The sequence below is a fragment of the Dromaius novaehollandiae genome, chromosome 3, assembly GCF_036370855.1.
Source record: "Dromaius novaehollandiae isolate bDroNov1 chromosome 3, bDroNov1.hap1, whole genome shotgun sequence".
Lineage (NCBI taxonomy): Eukaryota > Metazoa > Chordata > Aves > Casuariiformes > Dromaiidae > Dromaius > Dromaius novaehollandiae.
Window position 1 is genome coordinate 50,386,766 of NC_088100.1, and position 12,031 is coordinate 50,398,796.

At 35.2% G+C, this 12,031-nt stretch overlaps 1 protein-coding gene across 1 annotated transcript in view; it reads right to left on the bottom strand.

Moving 5' to 3' along the window:
• Positions 1–12,031, bottom strand: part of SEC63 (SEC63 homolog, protein translocation regulator) — a 57,765-nt gene that overhangs the window by 9,746 nt on the left and 35,988 nt on the right. Inside the window, exons 11-15 of the mRNA XM_026119938.2 lie at positions 11,643–11,735; positions 5,471–5,625; positions 3,538–3,685; positions 1,715–1,797; positions 159–218 (exon numbers count right to left, since the gene is read on the bottom strand). Of these exons, the coding sequence (XP_025975723.1) occupies positions 159–218; positions 1,715–1,797; positions 3,538–3,685; positions 5,471–5,625; positions 11,643–11,735 (539 nt within the window). The remainder of the gene's footprint in view (positions 1–158; positions 219–1,714; positions 1,798–3,537; positions 3,686–5,470; positions 5,626–11,642; positions 11,736–12,031) is intronic.

Below are 12,031 nucleotides of genomic sequence, written 5' to 3' on the forward strand. Positions count from 1 at the left end.
TTTAAAAATTTTAAGCTCAGAACCAAAGTTAGAAAGAGAGTTCAAGAGACACGTGGTAGGTGTTTCTGAAAGAGATGTCTAGGAAGCACACAATTAGCAACTTAAGTTTGAATGAAAGTTCTCTTCTTTAGGTAGAGGAACATTAATTCTTAACTTACCCCATCTTCTGCTGGTTGTTCTTCTGCTGCACATATAGACTGTTCCTTTTCAAACACTTCCTGATTAGAGAAAAACATGAAAGTTATTAATGTCTCTCTGTACCACAGGAACAAACTAAATATAAAAATATAAATGCATATAAATCAGGTCTGAAGGTTTTATTCATTAAGGCATCTTTTTTTCTCAGTGACAAACACAACATGGGATTAACAGATCAAAATTAAACACTATTTCAAACATTTGATCTAGGATTTTTCCATCGCTAGCATTAAAAAGAAATTTGATAATGACAAGTTGTCCTCTTCCAAAAAATCTGCCTGCTTTATAAAACACAGAAATTCTGTATTACAAAAGCAGGCAGTAGTAAAATCCAAAATCTGTTCCAGTTACAAAAACATTAAAAATATCAAGCTAGAAATATGAAATATTAAGACAAAACACAATGTTAGCATTCCATAGACAAGAACATCTCTGTACAAATGAAAATTTTTGAGGTGCCCGTCCATCTACATGTATTGCACGGCATAAAAAAATCAGTCATAGGGAGCTGTTTATAACAGAAAGTATCTTAAATGAATTTTCTATACACTATCAGACCTTTTAGCTAATCTCCAAGTACAGTTCAATTTGTTCACAGTGTTCAGAACCCTTCATGTCTAAGGTCCAGCACAGTGTGTTACTATGCTTTTACTTGCTCCCTCCTGCAGCCCATCACGCCTCCTGAAATCCCACTATGTGAACACACAGTAGTTGCATGCAAACTGCTCTCTGCTGAACTGGCTTCAGTGTGGCGTCTGATCCCCAACACTACACTCATGCCTGTGTGCCCTGAGACGTAATTCAGGCTTCCTGTTTCCCTATACAATTATCTGAATAGTACCAATGTAATAATTTATATTGTAGGCTTTGTTAGGTAGAAGTTCATTTAGTTTCTGTGTATTAAGTTTCTTGTTCAGAAAAAGTCGTTATTACCTTTTAAGCTGAAAATAAGCACAAGTCAAATGTTCAACTACTACGTCATAGTATTATTTTGGTTATGCTATGTTGCTACTCATTCAGCAAACAGGTTACTTGCTTTATATAGCATAGGTGTACCTCCTTTACACCATGTTACATATATTCTCTGCTGGATTTTTTCCTGAAAGTGTCCAAATTCAATGGCTTTGCCTCCTTATGAGTCCACAAGAAACTGAATTAGTTAAAAGCACTATCCTAAGGACTTTGATGAATAATTTATTCTAGTTCTAAAAAAGTTTCTGAATGTCTCTTCCTCTACTATTTACAAACCTCAGGACAGTATCACTTGCCATGTTCTTCTACCGTTCCCTACACAATTGCAATGGGTCAGATGAAACTATGATGTGACCCCAGGAAAACTGTTTCCCATTCAGAAACCAGAAATAGAAGAGAGGATCAAGAGCAGAAGTGCTCAATCCAAAAATCTTAACTTATCATTACATTTACAAAGCACTAAACTAGCTCCCAAAGAAAAAATGCCTGTTTATTAACATATAGCTGCAGTTACCCTGATAGAACAAGCATTCTTGATACTTACTGCCATAGTCTGTCTTGTCAGCGTGACCAGAACAGTGACAAGTGAACCTACTGTAATATTGTTGCTGTCTTCATCATCCAAAACTAATGTAAAAAGAAAATCAATATATCTATTAAACTTTCTGAAACCTTTTTTTTCCATTAAACATTGTTTTTGATATGTCTAAATACAAGCATAAAAATTCAAGAATTTTTAACAGAAAAGATCTCAAAATGTTATTTAATAAGTCTCTTAACAACGTCAAATATGAGGCCGAGAACTGGTAATTCAGCAAACGATACTACAGCAACACTGAGATTGAAATTTTAATTGCAAGAAAGTTAAAAAATTCAAAGTTATGACTATGGGAACCATAATTCTGTAACATTGTGCATTATATATATATTAAAGCATAAAACTTCAGTAACATAAAATACCACATATGACCAAAGGGACCTTGTTATATTTGTTCTGGGAATCATAACTTTGATTTTCCTAACTTTCATATGATTAACAACTCAATTTCAATGCCACATTAACAATCATGCATTTAATTCCTTTTTAAGTAGAAGAAAAAGGAAAATAAAAGAACAGCAATGATTACTTCAACTAAAACACCAAATATAAAACCTGCAGGATGGCCATTGAGCAGTTTAATCTCCAGTCTGTGAACAGGATAATGTCCCAAGTTGAGGAGGAATAGGGTCATATGCAAGCGTGGAAAACTATTTCTCAAGAAGCAGTTTTCCTATTTACTAGTTTTACATACATATTTTATATAATGGCAATATGGAGTAAACAAAAAAGCATAAACATTGTTTAATTCTCCATATCACACCTCAGTAAAATCCCACGACAGATTAGACTATAGACAGAAAAGGGCTGCTTGCCAAACTATGGGAAGATACTCAAAGACTGAATTTTAAGTAGACTGAGTAATGAGACTGCACACAATCCTGTGCTACAACAAAGTAAGGATTGCCTTTCTTTTAAAAAGAGCATACACATTTATAAATACTAAGTTTAACAGACACATCTGCTTCTTCCTCACATTTATATAGAGGACTAGGCATATACCAAATAATAAGTTCAGCAACCCAAACAAAACATATCACATGTTGAATGTGACCACTGTCTCCACAGCAATAACATAAAATTAAAAATAAATATTAAAACAACCTTTCAAATATCTCACATTTACTAACACTGATCTTCTTCACAGGAAGAAAAAATTCACTTCCTACTGGAAGGATGCCTAACAGGAGCTGCTTAATAATAAGTCATCTCCAGAGAGGAAGAGAATTACACACTCATTGAAACAGTGCAGATGAAATGTAGCTAAGCATAACTTGGACTCTGTCATATATTAAGAAAACATAAAAGCCATACAAAGATTTCACACAAAACCATGCAAAGATTTCCATGGATATTTAGTCATCAGGGTCTCCAATTCAAAACATCGCAAAATGAACTCTCCATGCTGGAGTAAGCACAAGCATAAATTCTGGAATAACCACAACTTTTTAAGACAGCTAATAAAAGTGGTATTTTAACCAGAATTCCACATTGCTCATGGAATATTAATTCAACTGATGAAACACCAGATAAGCGCCTCTAGGAGAAACTACTGCTGGCTTGGGAATCTGTAAAATGTTTTAATGTATTTTATCTTCTGAGACTATAAATCTGATGTACAAGAGCCCACCATTCAAAAAAGTCTGTCGTTTCCAGGTCACATAAATAACAATGAGTTGTGTTTCAGAGTCCTCCAAAATATTACTGCCAACAGACTATCAAAATGTCAGAAGGATGACATGCATAGAACAAAAGGACCTCCCACTCACCCTGTGGTTTTATATCCATAGTGACACATGGAAAACTACCAAGGACAGCCATAACTTCATCATATTTCTTATCTTCTAGGAAATGCAGCAAATTACGACGATCAGAACCTTTCAAACTGACCAAATCCTGAATACTTTTGATTTTATACTGAATTAAAAAAGAAAAAGGAAGTCACATGGTAGCAGAGAACACAGTCGACAAAACAAATTCATATTAATATATCACTTGTATCCCCACAACACAGACATATCAGCTATTTGATTTATTCTTACAAAAAAACCAATGCACTTCAAAAAGCTTGCAAGCATATATTTAGCAAATAGTAAAACAAAGAGGTTCCATTCAAACCCACTAAATAGTACTGCTTTGAATGCTGACACATTAAAAACTAAAATAATTTATTTGAAAACGATTACTCCAGTTCAGAAACCAAGCCAATAAATCTTACTAATTGGGTTCTTCATTTAACTAGAGAATTTCAGTGCTTTGAGATTTATATGTTAGCAGATTATAAGTTATTTAGTTTTTTATACTGATTTGGAAACAAGTCTAAAATCATTCCTTTTAAGATTTCCACACAGAGTAGAGTGGAAAAGGTAAGGCAGCACAGATTGGTCTGAACACTTGATTACTTCAGCCCACTAAGAAAAGCAATTATTTTAATATAAACCATATATCTGGTTAGACTGATCACACCTCCAAGCTAGAGGAATGTATTTTTGAAAAACTCAATACATCGGAATCCTGTGCTATGCTGTAGCTAACAAACCTGATAAATTGTTCTCATAAAAAACAGGTGGAAAGGAAGGACAAGTGGGATTATGAGACAGCTCAATGCTTGATTTCTGTATTTAAGTTACATGGTACATGTCAAAAAGTATGTCTCAAACTGTGTGTACCTGTCTGTACTCTCCATATTTTAGGGCTGGATTTAAAAAAAAAAAAAAAAGTGTTTGATAAAACCTGTAAGAGATCAGTTCTTTTACCTCATCAAAAGAAGAAACTACTTGATTCCAGCAAACAAGCATGTTCAAACATCTTAAAAGAAATTGTGTGGTACTCAAGAATTCTTCATCTTAACACTAACACAGAAATGTTTAAAAACCACCTAAGGCTGGTAGTTAAGCTTACATGAGATATAAAGAATATTTTTAACATTGACCATGACTAACCACTGCAATAAGACTATCACAGAAAGTCAACAGCTTCTTCTAGAAAATAACTGCTTGTTTCTTTTCTAATCAGGCATTCCTAGAAGATGTACTACAGTCAAATAACCAACCTGGCAGGCGGGAATGAGGAGGTTGTCAGTGCAGCAGGAGCCAAGGAGTGTATGCAAGCGGTCAGACGACATAATCCCATGGTCTTTTTTGACCTTAAACTCCCCAAATATCAGTACTTACCCAACTACATAACAATGGCTTTTTCCTCCCATCTCCTTTTGCACATAAAGGACTACAAAACTTGATATACTTAACGCAGTAACCAATACAATTTTTCCTTCTGTGAACTCCTCTGTGCTAGTGTCGAAATATATTTTCTCCCAAACTAGTTAAAAGAATGATGTAAAGTCAAACAAGCAAAATATATATGTGCATATATACATTTTTTTCAAGCTGTACTCAAAAAAGTTACATTAAACAGGAGCTAGTACTCTGCAGTAAGAATGAAATATTTTTAGCCAATGTGCCTCTTTCACAGCTATGAGATCTTTGATCTTAATTCCCATATCCTAACAGAGATGGACTTTAAAGAAATAAAAAGCACAGGGATCTAGGAGGTATTGTACTAAATTCCTGAAAAGCTATTTTTTTTCTCTTTTTGCTTTTTTATTCCGAGTCAATGACCTTGCTTCCTTATGGACAAAGTCAGCTTAAAGGAGTAACAAAAAATTTTTAAAAAAGTTACTGAGCATTATTTGTAGTTCTATACCTTTTTATGGTTGGAGACCCGCCTAAGATTGTCCTCTTCAATGTGCGGCAGCTGCAAAAGGGGAGACTTAAACTGCTGAAGTCCTTGGACAGTCATCTGGGAAAGCTTCATGCAATTTTCCAAAGAGCCCAAAGATGGAGCACGGAACTCCCTTTCTTGGGGAGAATGAAACACACAACATCTTTTGTTATTTTTTTTTCCTCTTACACTTTTACAATGTATACTTGTGTTACAGACTACAGTCTTCCTCTCAGTCAAATAAGCAGAAGAAAGATGAATTGTAAAATGTTGAGTGCATAAATTGACCGGGTAGACATTTTACTCTAAGAACTGCAGTAACACAGCTCTGCAGACTTTTTTCCCCCCTCAAGACATGCTATCACAGGTGAACGCTACAAAGCGAAAGACTTCCCCTTCCTTCCAGGGAACAATGGCACAATGTATCTATGTGACTGATTATATATAATAACACCATGACTTCTGTTAAATTTATTCTGACAAAAAAAAATAGTAGTAGAAACAGCTTGTCTTAAAATTGTTTATTATATGTATTTGTGTACAACATGCATTTAGGTCTATTCTATACGCTTACCATTTATCTTTTATTACACAACACAGTATTTCTGAGATTTAAAAGGGTTGTAAGAAGATCTTTAGAGATGAACATGAAGGTAGCAGCCCTAGCAGGTGCAAGAAAACTGTATACATAATATACTCAGCTTAGGTTTAGGTATGTTAGAAAGCAAAAAGATAGCTGTAAGATATCAAAAGCAAGGAGGTTCTGAAGCAAGAAATGAGCTGGGACTTTGTGTAGGCAGATGTCAAAGCTGGATGATTTATATCTGCAATAATAAAAGAGGGGCTCAACATCAAAGGACTATCCTCAGTGCAAAACTTGAGTTCACACAGATTCACATCTGTGAACACCGAGGCCTTCCTAAAAAAAAAAAGGAGTTTCTGGACTTCATCAAGTGAAGCAAAACCACCTTCCCTTTGTATTCCTCTATCCCATTATTTGCATATCATCAATTTCCTACCTTCTATGTTACCTGAACACAAGTCTTCCATGTCGTATTTTTCTTTCACTGACTTATTCATTAAAATCACTTCTACTCATCAAAAAAAAAAAAAAAAAAAGGAAAAACGTTCCGAGTACTACACATCTTACAACTCTTGCCAATTTTAACCTGAAACTCTCCATGCGTTCACAAGTACAGCTAAAAGTTTAACGATATGTCCTAAGCAAACATATATATGACTTTTCTTTAGAGATTACCTGTAGTTCAATATTTTAAAGTATGAAGTGGTATACATTCTACATAATTTAAACAATTAAAAGCTGCGCAAACAGGAAGTCTTAACCAGCACAGAGCAAACGGAAAAAAGTCATTTAGTACCTTTCACCATGGCCTGCAAAGAAATGAAAAAGCCAAGTATACACGTTTCTACATAGTGACGTTTAACTTTAATAGACAACTGTTCATTCATTTGACTTTTTGAAACTCTCTTTAGAAAACTCACTTCAGAATACTCCAACAGCTCAACAGAACAGAACTCTTCTTGTAAGTTTGGTATCTGCAATGTTCAAGTTATTCTATATATACTTTCTGACAGAGGAGAAAAATGAGTTAAATCCTCTTGAGAGACTCGAGAAGGATTTAAGCTACTTAAACATTTGTCTGGACTGATACATGGCATATGAAAGAAATGAAGGTAATTTTAAACATTACCGAAAGCACCTGCAACTTAAGAGGCCTGTCATTTTATCTAAGAAAAAAATTCTCAGAAACAAAGAACTTTCATTACCTTCACTGGTATAGGTATATTTGGCACATGTGCATGTGTGTGTATATTTACACATACATACACACACACACACAAAAATAAATTCTATATGTATTTTTTTTATACACACATATGTGTGGGCAGGTGTGTATTAGGTATAGATAAATTTGACTGGTACAGGCATACTTGAGATACTACAACAGGGACACAGGCATCTGTACAGTCAGATGGAGTATGCCCACTATGGAAGGGCTGTCTGATCAAGTACCACAGTATTAAGGCAACTACAGATCTGGATAAAAGCAGATTTACCTCCATCAGGATCAGAAGGCAGACAGACTATAGTCTGCACCTGATCAAAAAGATACCAAAGCAAAAAGTGCTGAATGTTTAAATTGAAGTTAAATGGCCACATATCTTGATAAAAAGCAAGTTCAGCTTAATTTTAAAACACTCTGCAGAGGTAATATGAAGAGGTAGCAAATCTAACCAAAGGGGGGAAAAAACAGCGTCTTCAATATGTTATTTCCTTCACTACACCTTTACCTTACTGTTAATTTATAAGCAGCTACTCTGGCACATTAAAAGCATATGGAAGTTCACTCCACCTGCTTCTTCCCTCCCCCGCCCTGAGATGGCCTGTTTCTTTGTGAATGACACCAGGCTGTAATTGTAACCAGCTAAAAAAATCAATCTGTTAAAAATACTGGTAAGTAACAAAGATGCAACTTCTACTTTTCAAAATACAATCATGGAAAGACTTACCCCCCACACACACACATGCTCACACACACGCACACACACCAGCACAAAACTTGCTTTCTATCCTATTTTCTGCCTCCCCATGATCTTTTTTTGTCTGCTACTGAGGTTTTGCAGAATTTTTTCCATTAAAAAAAAAAAAAAAGGCACTACGAACCAAGTGAACAAAAGAACTATAACTATTCTCTGACAAACTGGCCTTTGCAAGAAATTTATCTAGAGCTTTGAAACCACAGAGCACTTTGCAGAATGAAAATTCTTCTCTTTCTTAAAGCACTGACTCATCCATCTGTCAGTGGAAAATATGTATCTTAACAAAGTAGAAGAATATTATCTTTGTTTCTTGGAAATAACATGGGACTTTATATTTGGTGGCAACTTCCATAAAATACTATCATAAATATTCCCATCAAATACATCTGAAGAGAGACACTAGAGCTTTTAACAATACCCACCTGGCTCCCACCATAAAACGAACATAATGACTGCACATATTTTGATGGCTTCTGCTTGTCAAAGTGTGCAAGACCTTTAGCCAAGTTTTAAAGGTTTAACTGTGCAATACATCAAGTCATCCGAAGCGTATGACACTAAAGTACTGAATCACAAAAATAAATACAAGCAACAGTTGCTTGTGAGGGACTGGCATACATCTGGGTCAAAAAGCAACCTCTACATTACACTGTAACTTCCAATCTGAATTAAGAAACCCATTTCATATGGACAGCTCAACCGATGCCCAACCTTTCGGCAGACAGTTACTAGAACATAGTCTATGTTCTAGGCAAGAAACACCTTGCTTGTCAGGGCACCACGCCCTTAAAGGATGATCACAAGGAAGCCATCAAGATAACTCAGGCCCATTGACTATGAACTACCAGTTAATGACCACAGAACAATGGATGCAAGCTAGCAGGGCAAAGCTTATTTTTAAGGGCAAGAGAAAGTAAAATAAAGTCTCTCAGACTATACACAAACCGGACAAGAGACTGCAAGACAGTGTATGTAAAGGTAGCTCACAATTGCTACATACTCCACCAGGCTGGAGAAAACACAGCATCAAGTAAAACTTTGACAGGGCTAAAATAAAAATAATACTCATTTTGTTTCTATGAATGCAAAAATGGCAGTGTTCCTTTAGCTAAAAGACCAAAACTCTGAAGTGGTTCACCTTCAGTCCTCAGCTCTGTTATTGCTGGCATGACTGATGGGCAAATGTTTGGTATTACCTGCCCAGATGGACATCTAGCTCAAAGCTTCGTGCTGAAAGCACCAGCAGAAAAGTGAGATGAAAGGTTTGCTAAACTTGTTACTTGATTACTGCCATTTTAAACTTTGGAAAAAAATTTTGAGAAATACTGTTCAAGAAATACTAAACAATTCCTCTACTGCATCAGTGATGCAATTCTATTTTGATTTTTTTTTTAACTTTGGAAGTAAATGCTACTACACATGGCAAGTCTTCTACATCTTTCATCATATGATGAGTCGTATAGCAGCAATACACTCCCATCCACTTCCACAGAATCGGAGAATTGTTGAGGTTAGAAGGGACTATGATAATCTCCATAAATTGATCCTAGGAGAGGTAGTTTAGATTTGTTCATTTTTTAATAGTTCACATTATATTCTTTTAAATAAAGTTGAATCAAAGCAACTACTCAATGATATTTAAGATCATCCTATGGTTTAAAATCACTGCTTTATTTTAGCATAAATTAAAATGAAAAAAATCAATTTTCTACAACTTCAAAGCAGTTTTTTAAATACACTGCACTCATGAATAATCTTTTTATTGACAAATTAAAAAGATATCTCTATGTACATAGAGAACTAGAGGGGAAAAATACAGCTACCTGGAGGTCACTGAGGTTGTAGAAAAGTCTATCATGTACTCCATGACGCATCTTATATCAGCTTTTACAAGAAGAGATGTAGATGCTCACGATTTTTCAAAAGCTTTCAGTTCTGTTGCATAAGAAAACTCAACTTTTGGCCATATTATTTTCATTTCAGTTTGCAAAAGTGAAAGTATTTGCTAGATGACTAATATAAATGTAAGCCATCTTAAAGACCGTTTTCCACAGGTTTGGAATATTTTTTTTTTATATAGGAAAACCCTGTACATCAAGATAAACAGGAAAGAACTACTTACACTTTCTACATGAAAGAGCTTATAAGCAAGAAAAGTTGTCACAGAAGCACTTTTTTTTTTTTTTTTAAACTAGCTACTATGTGGACTCAACCTGGTTGAGCCAGCAAATCTTCAAGAAAACAAACACACACAAATAACGGGCTTCCAGAATGGCTGCTTAGCTTTTTATGAAATAAACTATTAAACAAATTGAGTTTCACAGCATTAGTTTACCTTCCTTAAATCTGTATTGGAAATCTCTCTGCAACATAGTTATGGTGCTAGCCTGGAGAATATTCACAAAAATATATCCATCCACAGCTAGATTTAAATTTATACTCCCATTTATAAATACAATCTAATGCTAGGTGAAGACTGATTGTACAAATGAAAAATATGGCTACTCTTTCCTCCTATGTTTCAAATTTCCTCCCCAGCAGCCTCATAAGCTAATAAAAAACCCGGAAATATGCTTATTCAACATTTCTTTATAAAACAGGGCATATAGAACAACCTGTAACAGCCCTATCTGCTCATCTCCTCTCACCATAACATATTTTACTGGGTTATGGAGCACAATTTCCAGCAGCACTTGCAAGAGTGCTAGGAAAGATCTTGCCCCAAACTGTTCTTGTTAGGAGGCTGTCAACATCTGTTAAAGCGGTTTTGGTTTAGTAAAGTCCAACTGATGAGTATTAGTTGATGGCCAGCATAATGGTCTCCAGCTCAACACACAAACATACACACACCCTGTTTATGTTTGTTGCCATGAAGAAACTATATCCAAGTCTCAGTTCCTTTACACTAAAACCAAATATTTTATGCTATCATAAGACTAATTCATTGTTTATAGTAAAAATAGAAAAGCTTTAATATCAAATATTACATTTCAATTAAATTGTGATTTTTACAGCAACTATGACAAAGCACCTGCCACTAAAAATTCACACCAAACCTACACAGGAGGCTGAATGGTATACGAACTAGAAATGGGAAAATGTGCAATGCAAAAAAACAGAAAGAAGTGATGGGGGGGGTGCAAAAAAAAAAAAAAAAAAAAAAAAAAAAGGCAGGGGGTGCTTCTATCAGGAAAGGAAGAAATGTCAAAAAAGTGCACATGTTCACCTGTAGAAAGAGACAGATGAATACAAAGATCAACGTGGCACATACTAAGTGTTTTGCTACCAAAATAGACCAGCTTTTAAAACAAACAAGAAAAGGTTTTCAGTAACATTTAAGGAGAAACTTAATTGCAACAATTACAAGCTGAATGTAGATACTCAAGATTTCAGAGCAGGGCTTGGTGGCAGCAGCAGCAGTTCAATTCTCAAAATGGAGAGCTCCCTCATTACAGTAGTAACAGCAAAAGCGTATTTAGGGTTTTCTAAATACCACAGATAAGTTTCCCCACAAAAACCAAAGACTCTTTAGGAAGTGATACAATGAAGGGTGATGATTTCCTAGTTTTAATTATACAGTTTCTTTACTTACCTTCACGGCTACGAGCCATTATTATTAGCTGGCAGATCACATTAATCATTTCTTGAAGGAGTGCAGGACTCTTTTTCAGGATAAACTGTTGATCTGCAAGACATAACTTGCTGCAATTATGTTGCACTTCTACTAGGAAAAAAGGGATAGTTTACATAAACTGGGCGTTTAATAGTGCGGTCTTCATTTCTATTTATTGCCATATTACTGAAAATACCATTTACTCCATTCTCATTGGCAGATTCATCCATAACTTTCCCTAACAAAATAGGAAGGGCCAGGGGCAGGAGTGAATATAAATCTTACACACCAGACAAGCAGCCACAACACCAAATGAAGAAATACTTGTTGTAACAATCCAAAAAACGCAGCAGGATGGCACAGACAAC